Source organism: Haemaphysalis longicornis, unplaced genomic scaffold (assembly GCF_048455015.1).
Source record: "Haemaphysalis longicornis isolate Haplotype H1 unplaced genomic scaffold, Haemaphysalis longicornis Haplotype H1 scaffold_12, whole genome shotgun sequence".
In the NCBI taxonomy this organism is placed as follows: Eukaryota; Metazoa; Arthropoda; class Arachnida; order Ixodida; family Ixodidae; genus Haemaphysalis; species Haemaphysalis longicornis.
The window spans coordinates 90,202,710-90,226,824 of NW_027526225.1; the positions used below are offsets into that span (position 1 = coordinate 90,202,710).

The following is a 24,115-nucleotide window of genomic DNA, read 5'->3' on the forward strand; positions in this document are numbered from 1 at the left end:
CTGGCTTACGCGGATGATGTCGCCTTTGTATGTTCATCGAAAGATCAGGTGAGGGAGATCGTCGCGCTCGCGCAATCATTCTGTCGGTTTTCGGGTGCTCAGCTGAATCTTTCTAAGTGTGAGGGAGCATGGCTAGGTGAATGGCCCACCAAACCATCACAGCTCTACGGAGTCCGATGGAGGGAGGCCATCACCCGCTACCTCGGAGTCAACCTGGACTGCGGCCGAGCCATTGCCCCCCGCTGGCAGTCAAAGCTGGCAGCCGCGGGTAGGAAGTTGGAGCCCTGGCGAGCGCGACACATCGCCTTTTTCTCAAGGGCACATGTTTGCAATGCCGTGTTATACCCGGCCGTCCTGTACGTGGCCAGAGTATCGACCATCGACGCAGGCTCAGTGGCCAAGCTACACCGGATGTTCGCAGTATTCCTCTGGCGATCCACCTACGAGCCTATGCGTCGCACGAACATTTTCTGGAGTCCGGAAGCGGGTGGCCTCGGGCTTGTTAACGTGGAGCTCAAGCTGACAGTGCAGCGTTTTTTGTTCTTCCGGGATCGTCGCGACGGTTTCCTTCGGGCTGCTCTGCAAAACGTAGGCTCCTCACATTTGGCCCCTTGGCTGCCAACAACAGCGGAGTTTACACATAGTAACCGGGCAACGGGCTTTTACAAAGAAGTGGCGGCAGCGGTGGCCCTTTTGCAGGGACTGTTCTCTTGGGAGTACCTGTGCGCAGTGGCCCCGAAGAAGTTGTACTGGGACCTGGTGGAACAGATCCTTCCACCCCCCATGTATCGCTCACCACCTCTTGGGCGCATGAAAAGTGACGTCCTCCGGCGAGTGCGGAAGCTCCCCATTCCTTCTGGTTCGAAGGATTTCTTCTTCCGCTTTCACGCAGGGGTTCTACCCACTAAGGCAAGACAGGGGGAGAGGGGCTTCTTTCTTCCTGGAGGGACCAACTGCTTGTTGTGTGGAAGGAGGGAGACGGCAGAGCACGTCTTTTTGGAGTGCAACACGGCGTCGTATTTCTGGGACGAGCTGCAGTGCTCTTTCGACACGTACTGGCAGCTCACCTGGATGAACTTGAGGTTCTTGGAGGCGGCCTCGGAGCACCCGCTCCTCCGTGACTGCGTCCACGTCATAGGTCTCCACTCGCTATGGAGGGCGAGAGTCGACGTGGTTGAATGTGCCGAAAACCCGCGGCCAGCGTGGAGGCACTTTGTACAGAAGGCGCAGTGGGCAGTGGCCGCCCTCGACGGGCCCGATTCAGACACTGAACTTCGCGACTCACTGGCGCGGGGCTCACGAGCCCTAACGGAGTTTAAGGTAGAACAGCAAAGGAGATGGGACTTGATCTGAGGGTCGGAAGCGGGACAGCACCATGGGCCACTTCTGCCCACTAACGACTTCTACGCCCAACCCCTCGTCCCTATTACATTACCGTATACTGTAAACAAATGACACCATCGCCCATTTGTAAGTGTTTCTAATAGGAACCACGCCAGCACTGCGTGGCTTTGCTGGCACTGTCTACGAATAGTTTCCACTTCCCTGGCGAAACACGCTGAATCTTGTCTTGGCTTGTTCAGTTCCCGAACGCGATTATTTGTCTGTGTGAGCAAAGGATGTTGCACTGTTCTCTGAAACCTCTGTAACCACTTCATCTGGCCCTGTATGTATATTTGTAAATAAAGTTACTGTTACAAAAAAAAAAAAAAAAAAGAGGGTGAATAGTGTAGTGGATACAGTCACCGCCTGCCACTCGTTGTGCCTGGGTTCGATTCCCGGGGTGTGGCCATTTTTTTTTTTCGAAACACATGAATAGGAATAAACGCAAATGCTCTGGGCTAAACACCGACTGATTGAATGGTTGTGTTGATTATTAGCAGAGAAAAAATCTGCAGAAATCCACAGAATTGTCCATTAATGCTTAGCGTTCTTGGGCCCTTTGTGTTCAGTGTGAGTTCTCTGCAGCCAAATACAGTCGAACACGGATATATCGAACACGGGTATATCGAATTATTGTCTATATCGAACTCATAAATTATCCCCTTGAAAATTCTGTGTAAAAGTATAGGAATTCGTACGTTTATATCGAACCATATTTTCCCCTACGTTGGGTATATCGAACGCCGCGCGAGTTGGAAGGTGCTCTTCGGCGGTCGCTGCACCCCCGATTAAGGTTGAGGAGTATGTGGAGGAATGCGCGGGCATGGCGAAGACTGGCTCGCGGAACTAATCCCCCCTACCGGAACGAATTTGCGCTTGCCCAGTCGGGCCCCGCAACCGGCCGCCGTAGCGTTAGCGGACGGAGCCCCGTATGCTAAATCTCTCTACGCACACAAGCCCGAACGGTGGGAAAATGTGGCAGTGCGAGGTAGGGATGCCCCGACTGGGGGCCATACATATGATGACAGGCGCTTGGAACGGCATGAAGAAGGAGACCGTGGCCAACTGTTTCCAGAAAGCAGGCTTTCTGACGGCCGAACTTTCCGAAGCTTGCGAAGACGGCGACGACGACGACGAGTGCATGGGTGACACGTTTCGTGAGTTGTCGTCCCTTTTCCCGGCTGCTGTTCCAGCCGGAGTGTCTGCCGACGACTTCGTGAACGCTGACACCAATGTTCAGGCTGTTGGGAGCCTCGGTGACGAGGATATCGTAGCTGTGGTCGCAGGAGCCCAGGCCGATAGCTCGAGTGGCGAAGATCGTCCGGACGAGGAGGCGGCTACACGATCGTACTACGCGGGTGAAGTGGCCGCTGCGTTCAGCTTGATTCGCTGTTGTTGCGACGACATTGAAGGAACTTGGCTGTCGCACCTGGACAGGCTCGAGGAGATCGAGACCAGCGTCTTTAATTTAATTTCCAGGACGACAAAACAGGCCAAGATCAGCGATTTTTTTTTTTCACGGAAATAAAGCGTCCTGTTGCGTCGTGAGTGCGGAATTAGTTGTCATTCATGAATGCGCCGATCGGTAAGTGATCGTTCGCCATAGGTGAGGCCTCAGAGCCCACATTTTTTATATCGAATTTTTCATATATCGAACTATTTCGCGATCCCCTTGGAGTTCGATATATCCGTGTTCGACTGTATGAGTATAAGTAGCGAAAGTCGTAGGTTTATTTTATGATTTTTAAGTTTTGTTTGTTTCTTTTCTCGATTAATGCAAATTTTAGTATTATAGTGATGACGCGCCTTATAGTTGGCTGATAATACTTTTTTCCGAAGGTGCAAGGCGTACTGCAGAGTTGGACCGTTTACGCATTTTTATTAGCATTTGTGGCATTCTGTTGCGGGATTTGTAGTTTATTCTTCGGTTGTGGGAGGAAATGTATAAGATGCATATTTTTGATTTTGTGAGATAATGTTTGTGAGAATTTTATTTTTATTTTTTATCTTCTTTTTTGAAATGCTGTCCAACAAATTATCCCCATTTGCGCTATTGTAACAATTAAACCTGTTTTTTTTTTCTACAAATCTGCATTTTTGTGGAAATGCAAAAGGTTACTTGGTCCTGGCTGCGGATCCGGGAGGTACTCAGAAAATAATTACATTTTGGGCATAGAGACGTCGCATAGTCTTGCTCTCGGCCAAGTGGTTTAGTGGGGCGTAAGCAGATATGACGGTTGTACGCTTTCCCAAATTGCCAATGCCTCTCTTCTCCTACCAAAGGCGCCTACTTGTAAGAGACCTGGAATATTTGACTGAACTGTTCCCAAGCAGTTTTCGCTTAAGTTGCGCTCGGAAGAAAATTCATCCTCAAGACCTCGTATGACAAGCTCTCATTCTGGATAGCCTACATTTTCTGTGGCATTCCCAACCTGCCTTCCTTCTCACGTTGAAACAAAAAAGAAGTAGAGGGAAAGGAACATTGGGCCGCGCAGCCCTTTTCGCAGCAATGGTGGCTCAGGGCACATGCGCGTTCAGGCTTTTGAGCTCTTGTGACATCCCATAGCAGGTGCGAGCATTTTTTTTCTTCAAGAACAAATACACACAAAGCATGATTTTGCAGGGGTGACGGGTATACTGTTTCCCGAAATTTTTGGTTTTCTCGGGGGTGGATGGAAGAATGGCACGCCCATCCATGACGACCGAGACTTATTTTTTTTAAATCGATGCAACAAAAGAGAGCTTAGACTCCTACTTCCACCACAATTTGATCCGTCATCGTACAAAACGTTCTTGTTAGCGGCGTTAAGATATCTGCGTGAGGAGCGCGAATGAACGAATCCGTGTTAAGAAAACATGACTTGAAATGCACACCGACTGCATAGCGAAGTTTTTTTCTAAGTTTTACATTGATTTCATTTATAGTTTCGTGTTTTAATTTTGTTTAAAATTATTTCTGATTTTCTGAATCATCTTTAACCGCCCGTTCTCGAAGGTTGCTTCGCGGTCTCCTTCCACCTCCCGGTTACAAAAGCATTCGATCAGTCTCCTACACCGTACACCGCTGTTTGTTTCCTTAGGCCACTGCCTGGATCAAGCGCATGTTTCAGGAAGCTTCGCGCTTCAACGTATTTGAAGCCTCTAAAATCGCTATAAGCATGCATGCGAACAAAAAATAGGCGCACAGCCATGAACTCCACGCTTTTTTTGACGCCTCGCGCATTAAAAACATGCGCACAAAGTTGGCTTTGCCGCATGGCGTCTTGATGTGAGGGCTTCGAGAGAGAGAGAGGGCAAATAGGAAGAGGGTGGGGGGGGGGGGGGGGGTGCGGAGGTTCATAGGGCCGACACGACGTGCAGAGGGCACCAAAACATGTATGAAATCGTAACGTGATACAGCTACGCTATGAAAAGGGACATAATATCCTGACCTTAAGTGTGGTTTAGGCATCTTGTTCGTGTGCTCCATGCATATGCAAAAAAAAAAAAAAACCTAGTTGTCCCACACCGAGATTCGAACCCATGAATGCTGATTGGAAGGCGGACACTCTATCCACTACACTACGTCCCGTCCAGTCTTCCGCAGCGGCGCCCCTAGCGGATTTCCGTATTTCTTGCTTCAATTTCCCTGTGCCGCTTTTGCCACTATTACAATATTCTAGTTCACTGTAATAGCTGGATTAGAGTGAACTACTGTAGCTGGATGCTGGGCGGCACGGCGGAACGTCGTAGCAGGCGACAGAGCGGCGGCTCCCACCTCGTGCGGTCAGTGCGCATGCGCCGGCTGTCTCCGATTCTCGCCACATCTCGGCGCCGGCGCTTCGCGGAGAGCAGCGGCCACGCACTCGCCCGTTCCCTTTAACAGTGGGCCGCACTGTACACTGTTCGCACACTTGCGAGTGTGGTTACACCATGCCGCACATGAATAACACTGGACAAGTTTTTGCTTCTGGTCACTTCATACAGAGGCCCTTTGCGACAAACCCATTTCTTTCGAACCAATGTGACCAATGGGATTTTAGTAGCCAGTCAAGCTCTGGATTGGCCTCTGAGCAGAGCAAACAACCTTGTCCGTCAATTCCCGCGTTGGATTTATTTTTATTCCTATTAGGGAAATGTTTCTGACGGGAACGTACGTTTTGTGGAAGTACAATAGCATGCTTACATTATTATACATTTGTTCTGCGATAAGTATTCGCGGGATAATCTTAGGTGCTCCGAGTATTCAGTTGGCATAGAGATGAACTGTGTACAACCTGGGAAGCGATCGCGAGCGTGTCATAATAGCAGCTAGAAGAGAAACGCACACAAACGTCGCAATAACACGGCCAACCGGAAATTTGTTTATATTTAAAGGCGATAGTCTTTCTTGGGCTCCTTGAACGGGAAAATGTGGCTCTGTCTGTGTTGAAAGGATAAATTTATTATCGAAAAATCCTGGTATCAATGATACAACGTAACAACCAGAAACAATTAAACAAGTGCAGCGCCATTCGCTACAAAACTAATACAGCGCGAAAGCTGCCAGTTACAGACACTTACAGAAACACATAAACAGTTTCAAGTTGATTGCAGACAAAAGATTAACCTGTCTGTGTGTCTGTAACACGCTTCAGCCATCCGGCCAAAGTGAAACAGATGCTGCGCAATAGTCTTATATACCCATAGCCAAATCTAAACTTCTAAGCCCGGTGCCAATGTTCATATTTTTCAACATTGCTGAACAAAAACAAGGCATTACGCAAATATAAGGCAGAAAGTTAATACATGAGTAATATTTGCAGTGTTCCTTTATTAAAAATTTATGGGTGCTTGGTTAGCTCGCGATAGCAAATGAAATACTATATCAACTGCAGAAAGCTATCACCTGCTGTTGCCCGCGCTCCTGGCGGCATTTCAGAAATCAAACGGCAACAGTAACGAAAGGTTCCACTAGACAGGATTCACTTTCCGCTTGGGACGCTCGTGGAGTAGGGCAACGGGGTTCTATAAACGTTGTACTAGTAGGGTGCCTCGATTCACGCGCGTCTCCGCCGTACGGCAGCGCTGGCATCGAGGCACTCGACTTGGAGCAGTGGAACGCGGTAAATTTAAATTGACTGGCGCAAACTTCTAGCGTCTTATCTTGGGAGGAAAGAGACGGGACAGGAACAGCATGAGGGGTGAGCGGGAAACAGAAGGGAGGCAGTTGCTTGGCAGGTGCACCAGTCGACTATCGTCTTTTGTCGACATTTGGAACGAAAGCAGCACATACGCGGCCATTTTTTCTTTTTCTTTTTTTTTTTTGTGAGCGGCCAGTAGGGCTTTGAGAAAAGCGCCCACTCACAGCACGACTTGTGCTTGAGCGGCCATGTTATTAAGTGCAGGTACAAAGCGTGGTGCTGCGGCTCGGAGAAGTGATGAAGTCCGGAATTATGTGGAAGAAACTGGCGAACGGGCCATTCCGGTCCGAGGAGACGCTTCCTGCTATCAAGATCATCCTGCAGGTCTTCTTCGGTCCGACCGTTATGACCAACTGGGTACGGAGATTGGGGCGCCGAAATAACTAACCTGTAACGCGACTAGCGCTATCTGCACAGTTCATTTGCCCCGTACCAGAAAGCCACACCGAAGGAGGTCCTTGTATCAACTGAAAATGGGGGAGGGGGCAGCTTGAAAACGGTCCTGCATTGCAAAAATTGTGCATTTACTGGCCACGTTTACCTCTAGTAGTAGTAAAGTCCTTTATTGGGAAGGGACGGCCAGTTGGCCAGAGGAGGGAAATGGGAATAGCAGGGAGGGAGGATTAGCACTTCTTGAATCTTCAAGGACCATAGAGGATCTAATGGTCCATTGAGGATCTCATTGTCCAGTTTGAGGGACCAAATGGGTTGTAGGCCCCGGCTCACACTACTCGAGCCAGACCGCTCTCAAGGGAAAAAGTGCCTAGCGCGGCAAGGAATTGGGGGTCATGGTATGGGGGATTAGCTGGTGAAGAACCATTTGGAAGTGCATTTTCGATAATATATTGATGGTCTGAGAATGCAGTGCAGTGCCAGATTAAATGGTTTAGGTCCGCGATAGAAGTCGCTGAACAATGCGGACAACGTGGGGGCAGTGACGTCCCAGGGTGAATCCATTTGTATATTATGTGAGGAGTGACAGCAGCGTTCGCAAGAGTTTTATTAATGAAAATTTCGGCTGGGCGTGGTAGGGAAGGGACGCCGTGTAGGTAGCCAAGCGGAGTGCTTGATGCTAGGCGGCATCGGCGCGCGTGGCGAGCGTGGTCCAGCTGCAGGCGATAAAACGTTATTTCTCATGCTCATTTGCCGGCTTTCATTTAACTCGACTGCACTTTATGTAATGCTGGAAGCATTAGGCGCCCACTTGACGAGTCATTTCAGTGTGAGTGCACGTCTGCACGTGTTCGCTCGCGCCTGAGTGCTCGTTTCAATTCGAAGTAAGCGGTTATTCAGTAGGATTGCGCTCTGTATACGGTGGCGGTTGTTCTTTATCTAAATTGGGGTAATTATCCCTTCCCTTATGCAACTGCTCGCGTTAAGTAGCAACATACGCTTCAACGTTACAGCTCCTTAGAAGAGATGGATCAGTGCACACTGAAACGCTACACCAAAGACATCGTTCGCTTTCTTACGAAACACCATGCAATGGCAGCATGACGTAGCTGTACGAGCATATCTCTCGCTTTCCTCGCGAAGATAGCTGCGCTGTGTTCGGGTCAGCTCCCCAAATCCAACGGCATCACAACCACGCCCCGTGAAAGAAGCGGTGAAGCTACTAGGTGGGGGCAAGCACGAACGGGCAGGTTGGTGGCAGAGCGGGGATGGGAGCGGTGGCAGAGCGCTTGGGATGGCTTCATAGCGAAGGGCAACGACCTTCTGCACGTAATCTGGACTGGCCGTGATCACAATGACCTCGTTTTGATTTCTGCAGTTTGAAAGCGCGAACATAAGAACGCAGGAGCGCCTGCATTGAATAAAAAAAGAAGTCTTTACAAATCAATGCACAGCGCCCCTAACCCCCGTCTTTAAGGCGACCCTATCAGCTATTTTGTGGAATTGTACCTAAAAAGTTGACAGCTTGTTATCCCGAAAGGTCATAAACTTGAACGGGGTGAACAAAAGCAGGTCCACTTTTAAGATGCTTCCACATCGGGTCTGCTTAGTAGCTGGAGCTTTTGAAAAAGTCAGTTAAATATTTTTAACCGTGTTTCACCTGCCTTAAAGACTGGGGGAATGTGCCCCACCTACGCTTGCGGGTTCCCAATAAGTGGGCGTTGTCATCAACGTCACATCCTTGCAAGACGTGTTGCCCTTCCGCTGCTGGAGCAAGCATAGGGCACATACCAGGCTGGCCACAGGCTTTGCCACTTTCTCTATTTTATCCGTTTGGACAGCACAATCTCGGCATGTGGCATGAACTTGTGCCAGCAAGTAGAAGGTTTACATTCTGGCAGCAGGGGGCTGCCGTGAAATTTTCAAGCAGTTGTCCCTCAGAAAACAACTTCATACCAAAAGCAAGTAGGAAGTACCAGAAGCGACACAGCCGGGGTTCTATATTCGCCAGCCCGCATCCTCCTCAAGCCTTCAACTTAACCTAGAAAAAATCCTCCTGTATCAAAACTCCCGTGACAACATTTATCAGAAATCATACAGCGGATTTTTAAATGTATTCCTTATTTAGTTGTTGCGTTGAGTACGTTTGAGATATCCTCGTATCAGCAGGAATAGAAAATGAGTAGCTTTTAGGAACGCACCGTGAGGTCTAAAATGTTAAGCTTTCAATCGATGCATTTGAGCGTAACAGGTAACCTAGCTTCAGTGTACAAAGGGGAAGAAAATGCAGTAGATGCCAGTTAAACTGTGCTACTAGACACTCACACATGCGAATGTTCTGTTCCTTTGAGCTGAAAGCGCAAAGTGAAGACTTAACGACGCTGCCTTATTATAAAAAAAAATATAACGTGCAAGCTGGAGTGTATGTCGAAAGGTTTCGCAGAACTCCAGGACTACCAAAGATAAACATATGGTATAAGAGCAGATTTTAAAGAGGCAAAAAATTATTGAATAATCGCGAAAACAGTCTGCTTAAGAGCGTTGTAGATGGGGGAAATAAAGATGACAGGACGAAGCCGACTGAATATTCAAGCATTTCCAGACAAAAATTTGGAGGAATTATGAATAGTAAGCAGAGGGGAGGCTGATTAATGTTGGCTTGTCGCAAGAGTCAGCTGAAATAAGAGAAAAAATACACACTAGTGAAGGCTTCAAAGACTTGGCCTTCAAGGGCCTTTTGTAGCGTGAACTACACTGGCCGAGATTGAGCAGTTTCGCGTGGCTCCTGTAGAGCCGTGCTGCGCATGCGCGAGGAGCAGTGAAGTCTCACGGCGCACAGCTGGCGCGTAGGAGCCGCTGCCACCGCTATTGGATTGGATTGGACTGGACTGGATTGGATTAAATTGGATTGGATTGGATTGGATTGTAAATCGTTTTAGCAGCAGTAAGCATGATAATCAGCTAATCCTGGACAACCCCGAAACGTAAGAATAACCAGCTGAACCTTAGCTCACGCTACGTATATCCTGGCATAGCCGAGCTAAGCCACTGCTAATTTTTTTTTTCTGCTTCATACGGTTACAGAGCCGCGTTCATGTCTACGTACACAGTGTGCCGGCCGGAACTTCGTGGAAGAACCTCCTACATTTTGCCCAGGTATGTCTTCAGCCTATGCTGCAGCGGGTGGTGTACCAAGCGACAGCTGTTCTTTTGCGAGTTGTCCGCCAAGGCTGGGGACATTTCGCCAAATATAATAAGCAATCGGGTACCAGTCGGTTTTAGCAGTAACCGCGGTTACATGTTCAACGCTCTTTAGCAGTTCTGAGTGAGTTCATTCTTTGAATTGGGAGCCCCACCTTCTTCAAACGCTGATTCTCACTTGCGGTGGGAAAAGCGGTCGTGGTTCTCTTTAAAAGGGTTGAGAGTTGGGCGAGTTGGTAATGATGCATCTCGAAAAACAAACTGTGCGCAAATTAACGGGGACAAATTAAGTTCTCTTGGTGAAGATAACTCCGCAGATATTTCATCACGTAGGCAGCCTTGCATCATCGCCCTCGACGTGCAACCTTTAGTCTCAAGTGCTTCCACCGAAGTTAGAGTGAACGGCGAATGGCCAGGGTTTATTAACGGGGAGATTGTTAATGCCCTGTGACATCGATATTAAAGACGATAGTCTTTCTAGGGCTACTTGAACGAGAAAATTTTCGCCTGTCTGTCTGTCTGTCTGTCTGTAACTCGATTCAGCCAGCGGGCAAAAGTGAAACCGATGCTGCGCAATAGTCTTATATCCTCACAGCCAAATCTAACCGTCTAAGTCCGGTGTTAGTGTTCATACTTGTCAATACTGCTGAACAAAAACAATATATTACGCAAATATAAGGCAGAAAACCAATACATGAGTGATATTTACAGTGTTTCTTTATTACAAAATTTACGGATGCCCGGTTTTTGCGACAATAATGAATGAATGAATTTATTTAGCAGGGAGAGGTCGAACGCCTCGTGCAGGGGAAGGGAAGGAAGGGGAGGGGAAAAAGCCGCCCGCATCTTCCCACGGGGGGAACTCGAGTAAATGCGTCGCATCTACTCGAGTCAAGCAAAGCGTCACGTCAAGCGAAAGCCAAGCAAAGACGCCCTTGACTGAATTCCGAACGCGCGCTCCGCCGCTTATATACGTTGAGGGGACTGCGTAAGCCGGTCCCAGTCGACGACGTTGGCGTACTTGTAAAGCGGCGTGGACTCTAGGTGTTTGAGCCAACCGCGGATGTTGCTTGGCCGGAGAACGGCACACCGGTTATATGCGCAGCGTGCCCGAAGGAGAGGAAACCGCGGAAGAGAGAGTACTGCACATGCGCCGGCCCAAGCGCGTCTGCCGCGGCTATGACGCAATGTGCCGCGGCTATGACGCAACACAATCCAACACAATCCACTTTAATCCAATCCAATCCAAATCCAATCCAGCCAAGCCAAGCCAAGACAATCCAATCCAAGCCAATCTAATCGAATTCAATCCAACGCCCCTCGCGAGAGAGTGTTCGAATCCAATCCAATGCCCCTCGCGAGAGAGTGTTCGCTTTCGCCTCGACTCGACGCGCATGCGCAGTGAGCGTGCGGACTACGGACGCCAACGCGGGTGACATCGTGAGTTACTGAAATGCTCTGCATTTAATAAACCAGCGGGGGGATTGGGTGCAATCACAACGTGTGTCCGCCCCGCACACGGACCACTTGAGTTAGGTCATTTTCACTAGACCTGTACGTCCAGCAAATGTCCACAGGGTCAGTAAAGTTTCTTTCACGTCGCTCGAAGGCGATATCCATTCTTGAAGGGAAGTGACGTGAGGAGGTAGACACCTACGCCGTTCCTCGGTGAGTCCGGCACAGTGCCAGAGAAGGTGGTGTATGGTGGGTCGGTCGGCACTGTACAGGGGGCAGGGAAGGGTAGGAGGGGGAACAGGTGTGGAGCCATCTGGTCTTTTTCTGCCGAAACGCCGGTACCAGGTCCATCGGTCGCGGACGTGAGGAGTGACCGCTGTGCCGGAGCGGGCCTTGCGTAGAAGAACCTGAAGGCCTCGCGGGATGTCCTCGGGAACTGGTGTGGTGGTTCTGGCCTTGGGGTCGTTTCTTCGAGGTGACGGCGTCGCCGCATTTTTCGGATACGGCGTTCAACGACGGGGTTGTTGAGGGCAGGTTCGGGAAGCGGGGCGGGCGTCGCATGAGAGTTCTGGGAGGTACGAAGTGACACAGATGCCATGCGATGGGCCATCTCGTTCCCTGGGTTGGACTAGTGGCCGGGGGTCCATTCTGTAAGACTTGTGGTGTCATTCATTTTGGCGAGGTTGTCGACGGTTCATCTAATTGCATTGGAGATCTAGTCATGCGGATCTGGAGAGTGCATTGTGCTGATTGCCTCTGCATTGTCAGTATATATGACGACTTTAGAGGGATTGTGTTTTCTCTTGATGGACGGGAGATCCCTCTTAAAGGGGCACGGACACAAAAATTTTGCATCTTGTTTTTTTTGTTGCGATAAGTAGCTAGTGACCTACTTATAACCTGTAGAAACCTCATTTGCTTCAGCGTGCGACGGTTGTTTAATTAGAGGCATTTTCAATGCGGCCAGTCGCAGTTTCGGTTTCAGCGAGTGCCGCGAAACGATGGATTTTGTGGATTTTGCGTGAACAAAGCTGACCACGTGACCGTCGGAGGGATATCACAGCGCAGAGCCGCCGTAGCACTGTCGAATCCGCATCGACGGCAGTTTCTGCGAATGCCCCCACGTACTGATCTCGTGAGGCGCCTAATTAAAAAGCGACCGTGGATGTGACGCAGGCGCTGCGAGTGCAAATGCTACCGCGGCTAAAGAACGACGCGCGACGCTCGAGGCGGTGGGTGGCAAGACGCGCGCTGGGAACAGCTGGCCGGTCTGCCTACAGGTCCGCCTACAGATGTATTCGGCTTAGCACTGCGGCGGATATTCGAGTGCCGCTCTCGTAAGCGGTGCAGATGACAATTTTTAATGCAACCCGCCATCGAATCATTAACTCCTTTCTCATGTAAGCCACCATGGTCGGGACTTGGGGACAATTTCGTGCAGCGGTAACAAGCTATCACTCGAGCTGCCTGCGCCGGCCTGGGCCACTTCGCGGCCGTGGCCGCCGCCTGCACAGCGACCGTGCGGCTAGCTCAGTGGGCTTTCCTTGCCTCCGGCGCGTTTTCGCATCCAATGGTAATAAACAGTAATAGAAACAGAGTGCCTGGAATCGCTGTAGGACTTTGGTCGCGGCCAGCTGCCCGATGAGCTGACGAAATCACGGCGCCTGCGCCGCCAACGATCGGGTCGTTCGTTCTCGAGAGCAGAAGCTCCGCCCTCCGGCCCTCCGATTGGAGCGGCGAGCCGGCGAAAAACGCCAGCAGTGCGGAAGCGGCAAACACAAACTCGTGACGTGTTCGGGTATTGTTTATTTACACAATATCCTCGGGATGTCGATTGCGCGTGGTCGTCTGCTGGCTGCTCGGTTGCGTTTCGCACACTTTAAAATTGATTTTAAATATGTTCTAGGCTGTATTCACCGCTGATATTTTGCAGATGATGTGTGTTCCCACCAATCTATCTCCAAAGTTATCTCGCCTTCAAAATTTTGTGTCAGTGCCCCTTTAAGCAGGGCGGTGGCCAGTAGAATGGCTTTAAGTTCTGCTGTAAGTGGATCGATTTCTGATTTCGTAGAGAACGTCAAGTACTCTGTCAAGCTCGGATCGTTGACGTGGTGTATGCCGCACGTAAATCGGTCAGATGCTAGTGCGGCGTCAGTGTAGACGGCATATGTGCCTGGTTCTAGAAGGTGTTAAAAGCGAGATAGGGTGTTTCTTTGATGCTTGTGCCTTTTGCGCTCTTTTGTCGACCTTGGTTTGTGATTTACCGGTTGTGTTCATTGCCAAGGCGGGTTTCGGGTCAAAGAAGGGTCTGCTGATGGGCCAGGTGTAAAAGTTCGTGTCTCATCGTAGGCGATGAGATGACGGCCCTGAACGGTGAGTTCACGACGGTCGGAATGGTTGTCGCGCGTTGATTCCAGTGTTGCTTCAATTGGTGGCAGCGATGCAAAAGTATACAAGTCATTTAGCTTGGTGTCCCGAGGGAGTCCAGTGATGACTCGAAGCAGTTTGTGATGTAAAGTTCGAACTTTATTTAATTGGGTTTGCGTCAGGTTGAAGCAGGTCCCGCCATATGTTAGCCGGGAAGTTAGAATGGCTCTACCGATGTTCCGGATGAGGGCGGTGCTTGTGCCACCGAATTTTGTGCCGATTCTGTGGATAAGGTGGGCTGTAGCATCCCAGCCCTGTCGGACCTGCTTGAGCCATTCTGTGGCGTTGCCTTCTTGACTGATAGGAACGCCGAGTAGGCGGATCCAACCTTGCAAGGATAGAGGAATCTCTTGATTTGCAAGGTAAAGATGTACTTTTTGCCTTTCCTGTTCTTTGCCACCAAAAAGCAGTGGAGTGGACTTTTTCGGTGAGGGATGCATTTCTGCTGCCTGGATGGCGTTTTCTAGGGCAAAAAGGGCTGCTTGAAGGTCTATACACGCCTCGCTATACATGCCATCGTCTCGCTCCGTCATCAACTGCAAAAAACCGTCGCCTGCTGTTATCCACGCTACCTGGCGGGATTCTACAAAATCAAACGGCAACAGCAACAAAAGGTTCCACTAGATGGGTACCGCATTCCGCATGGAACGCTCGTGGAGTAGGGAAACGTGGTTCTATTAACGTTGTAGTCGGGTGCCTCGATTCACGCGTGTCTCCGCCGTACCGCAGCGCTGGCATCGAGGCACCCCACCCCATTTGGAGCAGTGTAACGCGGTAAATTTAAATTGACTTGAGCAAACCTCTAGCGTGAAGGCTTGGGAGGGACGAGACGGGAGAGGAACAGGATGAGAAGTTAGCGGGAAAGAGAAGGGATGCATTTACTTGCCAGGGGCGCCAGCCGACTATCGTCCTGCGTCGACATTTGACAGAACGGAGCAGATACGCGGTCAAATTTTTGTGCATAAAAATGGCGCGAAGCAATCTATATAGTCATCATATTTATCGACTTAGTCAACTACACTGCTGGCGGGACGTCTTCCTCGTGTATTCCTAATAACTTTATCAGTCATGCGAGCTCACTCGTCCCCTCTCCTCTTCTTCCAACTTAATTTTCCTGGTTCATAAGTCCACCACTTTCTTTAAGTCCATACTAAGGTGGCTCCATACGCCTCACCCCGTCCTCTGATAACGCTATTTTTCGCCCAGTTTCAGCGAAAATATATTATACACGAATTCGTAGAAGTAACGAGTCTGAGTCAACCATCCGTTTCCAAGAGCAATATTTTCCTTAAGGGGGGAACACGGCTTTTACTTGACTTGGGCGTTGCTTAAAGCTCCCACACGTTAAACAATAAATCCCAACTGTGTTATTCGATATTTGGTATTTCAGGTTCACGCGCGTATGAACGCCTGGTTTATATAAGCTCATCTGAATGCACTTACTCGTTTACCCGGTTGTTAAATGAGCCACGAAGACAAAATACAAGTTGGATTTATTAGAAAGACGGCTTAGCCGGATAACAATGGTACCAATATCATCGCAATCTTCGGAAAAATAACGGAGATATTAAAGAAAACTTGTGAAGCAGTAGCGACCCCCTAGCCAATTTACCGCAACTTTTCTATGACGTCACGGAACCTTGTTTTTGCGATTGGCGGCCGCCTAACTGACCTGTCACGACGACACATGACTGGACGTCTGTAATGGGGCCTCTAGTTCCATTTGACCGCATCACTTGAATGCTAACGCGCAGTTAACACACTGAAAATTACGTTTTATTGTTGGCCCGTATGACGTCATTCTTGCTCTTAACACGTCACTGTGGCGCAAAATTCGAAAGTTTTAAATACTTCTTGCTTTTTTTTGTTTAAAAAAACATCTTTTGGGGCTGTAATGGAGCTGAGTGAGATACTGAATCCTAGTTCTTTCAAATTAAACGAAGTTGTATTTTCTCTTCATGGCTCCTTTAAATGTATTTAAAATTACACGCAAGCCCTGTAGCCAAACTGTAAATGAAACAGTAATTTCCAGAAATTGCTGTGGCATCTGCGTAAAGGCAGCTTTAGAGCTGTCAAAGGTATTGCAACGCGGGAAATACAAGAAAATTTTACTGCGGGAAAAAGTTCGCTTACTGTACCCTGTCAATGAAAGGGGAGGAATGGCACTTCTGTCTTAGCGAAATAAGAAAAAGTATCTGAAAGTAAAACAAAATATTTTGATATTATTAAGAAATTTTTAAGATTACGAGCAAACACCTAGCCACTCCATCCATCGTAGCCCTCGGTTGGCACCAATGCAAAAGCTTTCCGCGGTCGCGTGTGAGCTTTGCAGTTCAATGGCGAAGAGAAGTGTCAATCGCTAACATTGCAGAGCCATTGCTTTCGGGGAACAACAGAAAAAAAAGCAGTTCATTTTATCAAAATACATTGAACAATAGGAAAAGCCTAATTAGTCTACGAAAAAAGTCGCAGATAGCTTGAGTTCAGCATTTTCTTTGCGGAAACACGTTCAAAGAATTTCTTAAACTAAACACCCGCGTCGCTCAGCGGCTGTGCACACCGAAGCAGTCATTCCAGTCAAATGGAGATGGCGCTGCAGTCCCGAAGAGTATGCGAAGATGGCGGCAAAAATGAAACTCCGCCACTGCTGCGCCCTCGGTTACGTCTCCGGTGGAAAGCCAAGGAATTGACCCAAAGAAGGCCATTGCTAGATACTAATGTGCTACGCGAACGCCAAAAGTACGTATGTTCTAACGCACCCTTGTGTCGTCGGCGAAGCCCTGCATAACTGTCTGATGGTGTTATCAGAAATCTAGATCCGTTGTCGAATGGAAACAGTTGGAAACAGCTGTGAATTGAGCTCCGCACGGGCACGTCTAGTGTGTAAGTGAGTCAGTGGGTAGGTCCATGGCTGACCGCGTTTTCTGCTTATTGGTAACTAGCACTAGCGAAAACAACAGCTTTAGGACAAAGCTGCAAAGAGAGATCTCCGAGGCGTTCTGCATTAGAAAGGAAAATGATGAATGCGTGAGCACACCGTCTCTGGCTTTGCACACGAAAGAAAAAAGCCTATCTACAGCTTCAATCACATTCTCTGTGAAAGCTGCGCCTTCCTTATCTTTTTTAGTGTTTCTGTGCATTTATATTTATGGTTCTTTTCCTGTCAGTAAGCCTCAGTTGATGTCTAGCGCTTGTCGTCCCGAGTCACTGTCTCTTTTTCTGTCCCCGTCTAGTGCGCTTTTTTTTTTAAATATGTCGAAGCAGCACTAGCGGGAGAACATGAAATGGAGGAGGGGGGGGGGGAGTAAAATACAACGAAAAGAAAGAAAAACAACGAAACAAATTCAAGAAACCAAATCGAAGTCAAAAGTTTAAAAAGAAAACATCTCCGGATTCCATGTCATGGCGTACCCTAAACGGCGTTCAAATCGTTCTGATCATTTTTTTTTTTTATTTGAGACACTCCTAAACGGCTGGACGCAGTTGTGAGAGCAGGCATCGAAACAGAGTGAAACTGGCGTGTAGGTTGCGACACAACCATAATTATCGGTAGTAGGATACGCAGAGTTAGGGGCCTGATATACATGCGTGCGCCAGTGGATATAACGTCTTATTGAGGCGAAAACGTTACATGTCTCGTCGTTCAAAAGGCATCAAAAAGTTCTTCAAAAGTGAATACGGGGATGGCTTGAGTAATTACGCCAATTAAGGAGATTAATTAGATTACGAATTAACGCGGATAATTAAGATGATTTAAGTGGAAAATATGGACGACAAAGCGAATTTGTGCAGACGTCACTATAAGGGTTGCCGGTAAAAAAAGCACGCTGAGAGAAACAGAAAGATATGTCGACGGTGGACTTGAAAAAAGCACCGTAGAGGGAGTGCACGTTTACAAATGCGTCAACGTGTCCCGCCCATGTCTCCAAACAGGTCTGCGTCTCGTGGGGATACATCGCAGAACGTGAAACAAAGGAAACGTGAGACAAAGTAAAACGTGTTAGTCCTTAATGCATCGACACTGCATTGGATGCCCTGTGAAAATTTATTACTCGGGATATGTGCTTCCATATGTCACCAAAAACATGTTAATTATTTGCCTTCCCACAATACCTATCACCAACTGCAGCCCATTCACCACTAATGCAGGTGGTCTGCTTTGCTATTTGGCAGTTGTACCTCACCTAGAATCCATTCAATCGCATACGGCTAAGCTTTCCTTATAGCCGTATAGAGTCATATCTCCAACACAAAGGCTGTCTGGTGTCAACATCATCTGTCACATGTTTCTTGACTCACATGCTGTCACACAGCGTGTGAGTCAAGAAAACCGAAGAAATCAAGAGCACCCTCATCAACAGAACGTCGACGTCCTCATCATGTGGGTGTCCGGTAATGCCGGTCATCCGCATCTCTAACAAAATCTAACGACCCTTCATCTAACGACAACGATAGTTGAAACGCTGAGCTTTCTCGTGATGGATTCGTTCGCTGTCGTTGGGGTTCTAGGGGCTCTCAGAGTTTTGGTAACAGGACGGCCGCCATCTGTTAGACCAAGAAAGCTTCGCTTTAAATCAAAGCTGCTTCGACCGCGTCAGAATGGCACAATTGGATTGATGTAGTGTCGCGGTTCGACACTACGTGTCGCTACCTTCCAGACTTTAGAAAATTTAGTGCAAGATCAAAATTATTTCCGGCCGTCTGTTTAGAAATTCCTTGTTGTTACCGCAGTGTATAAAACGATGGCTTTCATACGAGCTAGACGACATGCACCCCACAAAAATCGGTTGTCTGTCTTTTAAGTTCGCCTTCTGGGGAGTGAGCATAAAGTTTGCTTCTTGTTCGCCTAGTTTATTTCGATTTTCAGGTTGTGAGGACGGACCAATTCTGCAAGTACGACTACGGTGCCGAAAAGAACAAGAAGACCTACGGACAGGTTAGCCGCAACTTTTTTTCTTTGAAACCATTTCATGACAAATTCGGCTTTCTGAAGGGACAAGTTGGTGCAATTGTTTACCGCCTTAGCTGGAGTTACGCTTTACGTGCTCGTCTTCTCCTGACTAGGCATAAAATAATTTATTCGCAGCCAGAGGTTGGCGGACTCACTCATGAGTCCACTCTCTCAGAGACATTCGGACTCAGAATCACGCGTGAGTTTGCTAAACTCACGTTCTGAGTTCATTTTGAGTTTTGAGTACAGTTGAGTTCTCACTTCATATTGAGTTTTGAGTCCATTTTGAGTTTTGAGAACAGTTGAGTTCTCACTTCATATTGAGTTCTGAGTCCATTTTGAGTTTTGAGTACATTTTAAGTTCTGAGTGAATTTTGAGTTTTGAGTCCGAGTGAGTTCTGAGTTTTGAGCTGACTATGAGTTTGAGCTTGAGTGAGCGCAGATGTCCTGCTCAGCAATGAGTCGTCTGACTTTGAGTGAGTTGTGATTCCAAAATAAATTTGTGAGTGAGGTTGAGTGAGCCGCGCCAACTTTGCCGAGGTATACTCACAGCTGCTACATTGCTGTCAAGCTCAAGGAGGCACTTGAGTCAGGTCTTTGGAGATATGCCACGCCAAATTCGTATCGTTTGCTCTTGCTAAGCGTGCAGACGACTGTAAAGTGACATATTCCATGCCAGTCGACAGAGGCGTAGCCAGGGGGGGGGGGGGGGGGGGGGGCGTTTCGGTGTCAGAATACCACTCCAAATTTTCTTGGCGGTGCATTCCCCCCTCTATCCCCTCCGCATTTTGGTTTTCATCCACGCTGTTCACATATCGGTGTATTGATCGTAGCGGCATATTCCCGTATCGCTATAGATTGATTTCACTAGCGAGGCACGCATGCAGGCAACCATGCGAGAGCGCTGTCACTGGTTACGTCGGGCTCCGCGGGATGGCGGCACTTGTCCGTGCTAAGCACATGATTTGTGTTGGACGTTCCAAACTCTACCCCACCGAACGCAGTGTAATGTCTCGACTCCAATGTGAGTGCGATTAATAACATGTCTGTTGAGAATCGGGTCGAAACGGAGCAGACGACGCACGCCGGCGTTTTTTTTTTCTTCGGCGTGCGGGCGCAGTGGCACAAGCCGCGCCATGTCCGTGGCGCATCGGCCATATCCGTGGCCGTTTTCAGTGTTGCCAAGCGAAGAAATTGACAGCTAAACTTTAGAATAAATACCACCTATATTGATATGTAACAACAAAATAAGATTAGACACGAAAAGGAAATGATGTTTGCGTGCAGGCTATCTTTCCTTATAGGATTTTTTTTTTCCCGGCGGCTTATAACGCCCCCAAAAACAAAAGCGATATTTCTGGCTACACCACTCCCACTCGAGTTACACGCACAAAAAAATCTCGCATCTCTAAGAGCTAGATAACGCAGAGATAACGATGGCGGAAATACGTGTGCATGGTATTGGGAGCACGATATTCGCTAGCGCTGGCCACGATATTGTTAATGAATTGTGATGGAAGACGTTTTCAGTACTCCTCAAGAGACAAAAATCATGTCCACATGCTTATTCCAATCGTTATTTTTATTGTACTAGGCAAAATATTACCGATTATGCGCAGTTCTGCCGCGATTCTTGGTATATAGTCTGCGCGACCCTAGGACTGCTACGTATACTGGAGTAAAATTGATTGATTGATTGATTGATTGATTGATTGATTGATTGATTGATTGATTGATTGATTGATTGATTGATTGATTGATTGATTGATTGATTGATTGATTGATTGATTGATTGATTGATTGATTGATTGATTGTAAGGTTTAACGCGCCGACGCAACGCAGACGATGGGCGCGCCGTAGTGGAGGTCTCTGGATTAATTTTGACCCCCTGGGGATCTTTAACGTGCGCCGAAATCTCGAACATACGGGCGTGTTTGCTTTTCGCCTCCATCAGAAACGCGGCTGCATACCGGAGTTAAATGAAGCACACGCCACAGCTGGGGAGGATGATGCTGACAAGCCAGCGAACATTACGCGTTAGTGCTACCCTTACTGAAGCAAGAAAGCGCCACTCATGCCTGCGTTTATTTTAAGTGCAGAGCACTTTAGGCGCGTACCCCAGAGGCTTCGAAAGCCAAGCGGTTTGTATAGTCATAAGTGTTCGAAACCCGTGAAACGGTGGCGCTTGTCGTACATCTTCCCGTTGTTTAGCGCAAATAAAAGTATAGGTACATTTGAGGTAATTAACCGGCAGCGCCCGCGTCCCTTTAGTTAAGGACGACCGTTGGGTTAGTTTTTACGATAGTAAACGCGAAATGTGACAGTGCAACGCCGGCACGTGCGGAGAGAAATGCACAAAGAGAACAGAACTCCCGCTGGCGCAGTTTCAGGCAGGGGGCGCGCGAGCACTGCGAAGGCGGGAAATTTGAATTTCATGGGGTGGTAGCAGTAAGCAGATAACGGATGTATACAGCCCGTTATGGCGAATCACTGCTCTGCACTGCCGACAGCTTTCACATTAAGTGGAACGGCTCTAATTTTTTTTTTTTTTTTTTGTTACAGTCATCCCCGCCCTGCTATCCCCTGGAAAAGATCACCGCTCCCGTGGCGATATTCTGGGGCGACGGAGACACCTTGTCCCAGCCAGCGGACATCGACAAGATACGGGCTCGTGTTCCAAGCATAGCCGTAGACGAGCGCGTTGGATCGGGTCCTTTCAACCACCTTGACTTCGCTATCGGAATCGACGCTAAGGGCATCCTCCACGACCGGATCGTCGAAGTGATGCACCGGTACGACGACTTTTGCGGGTCGCGCTGAACACCTCAAGGAGCACACAAGGCAGCTAAGTAAGGTCTACGGTGCAGCCGGTCTGTTTTCACCGAGCAAAGGCGGACAGCGCGAAGGCGAGTAAGTGCAAAGGGAACGAGACAGCACAAACGCTGGTCGGCAACTGCACATATTTGTTGCAGATAGACACAGGACCAACAAATAAAGTAGAGACGAACAAAATCAAAGCGCACGTATCTTCCTGCAGCACTTTCATCATACGTCCTCACATACCCTTGCATGTACTACGTTGTCTCCTTTGGAGTAATGGCCGCAAATGTAAGCACATTGCTTGCTCGCCTTTTTTGGTTTGTTTCATGCAAGTTCAATCGCTACACAATCTTACTGCGTGCCCGTGGGCGTCAACGCCCCGAAATTTGACATTTAAGGTGATTTAGGTAGATTCCCTCGACTCGCACGCGTTCTTGTAGCGGTACAGTTGAACCTCGTTATAACTAAAATGGATATAGCAAATTACCGGCTATAGCGAAGTAAATTTTTCTTGAAGGGCTCATTCTTGTTCTGTTGTATGCAGTAGCTCATATGTATACATTTTTATTATCATTATTATCACTTTTGTTTACCGGTGCATTTTTGTAAACTGACACTATTTGCATTTTGTATATTTCAGTATGTGCCTCGTTGTTTGTTTCTCTTTTTCTTGTTTGTTTTTTTTTCCAGAAAAAATATGATTTTCATGCAGTGTTCTCATGTTTTTCGAATACAATATCGTTTCTTTGTTTAGTTGTTAGCGTGCATATATATTTTTTTTACTTTGCATATTTTTCTTATCGCAATAGAATTGCGATACTTTGGTGTGTTTTGTGTTTATTACTGTAGAAGCTGTACAGCATGAATATTTGCCGTCTGCTGCTTGACGTTTGAATTAGGCTGACGGGCTTGTCAAGCTGCTTCTATGCAACTTTTATCGTCACCCTTGCGATGTAATAACGATAATTTGAAATAAAAAATACCTCACCTAAAAAAAACAAAGTTTGGATGGTCACGCTTTATTTCAATGACACTTATTCTCTTATAACGAAACTGAAACCGTGAGCCGCGCGTAATATCAGATATAAATACAAAATATTGACCAGGCGTCTGAGAACCTACTTTAAAAAAAAAGAACAAAATGTCCTCCTGAACTGCATAAGTGTAAAGGCCCTTTTGTTCGTGGACACTGTGGAAAACTCCATCCTGCTCAGTGCTCTGAGTAGACACCAGATGATGATCACATCCTTCATCAAATAAATAGAAGGCCTTTTTTTGTCAACTGAATTCTGTTCTGTTGTAATTTCACGTACTCATGTCCCTGCTCATTCAGCTTGAAATTCAACAAGGAGAAAGGTAAGGGTTGCCTTGTTTACAGTGGATTTTAAGCCTTAAAAATGCATTTTTGTATCAAGTATTTTTGCGCGAGCCAGGTTGTCGATTTGTTACAGCCGATTTTTACATCTACGGTTACAACGAATATCGGATATAACGAACCATTTGATGACCACTGAGATTGTCCTTCCGCGTTGCATACAGGAATGACGCCCCAAATCTATCGGTCTTTCCCTTCCGCACCCAGAGGAGAATTCGCTTTCTTGAACGACGATCATTTTACCGCCGGGTGTAGGCCTTACAGTCATCGCTGCGCGAAAAGAGGAACGAGCCGCTTGATGACACCTGGGCGTGCAAAACTGCCCGTCATCTCCAGCGTAAGAACGCGAACGCACGTCCCCAACGCCGTTTTCCGCCGCCCACACTCCGCGGCATTCCACGTCCGCCTCGATTAGAAATATTTGCATAATAACGCGTCCTGTCAGGCCCCCCCCGTAAATCACGCCCCTGCATCTGACGGCGTCCCGGCAACGGTGCACGCAACCGCGCTGTAGGAGCTGTGCAGTACACCGGCATACTTACTGCACTGTAGAATCGTTTACACATCCTCACAGAGCGATCAAAAAGAAAAAAAAGAAACTCCCGGGCCATCTCCGCTAACGTGAAACCTGGGCAGGGGTGAAGCATGCAGTGTATCAGTTTATTCTTGGCGCGTTGGCGTTTTTGCCAACGAAGATGAAACCATTGGAGGGGGGGGGGGGGGGGGGGGGGGGTAGAGGCATACAGCCTTGCTGTGAAAGTCTCTTGTCTTTGAATTCCGGACAGGCCATCCAAATTTTGAGAAGTCTCGGGTATGAAGTGAAAGATGAATATCAGCGCAAGACGCAGCTCACTCCAAAGACGAGCAAGGATTAAAATAGCCCCCCTAACAACCAACATGAGCGCCACAAGGCACAAGGACCGGAGAGCATTGCGCGCAAAGGCCCT

General features: G+C 48.0%; 1 protein-coding gene across 1 annotated transcript in view; it reads left to right on the forward strand.

Annotated features, from left to right (window-relative positions):
* The window catches only part of LOC144162064 (gastric triacylglycerol lipase-like), a 46,685-nt gene extending 23,991 nt beyond the window's left edge, over positions 1–22,694 (forward strand). Inside the window, exons 7-10 of the mRNA XM_077692574.1 lie at positions 6,750–6,902; positions 10,023–10,094; positions 18,889–18,957; positions 21,536–22,694. Of these exons, the coding sequence (XP_077548700.1) occupies positions 6,750–6,902; positions 10,023–10,094; positions 18,889–18,957; positions 21,536–21,793 (552 nt within the window). The 3' untranslated portion in view covers positions 21,794–22,694. The remainder of the gene's footprint in view (positions 1–6,749; positions 6,903–10,022; positions 10,095–18,888; positions 18,958–21,535) is intronic.
* Positions 22,695–24,115: the final 1,421 nt, after the last annotated feature.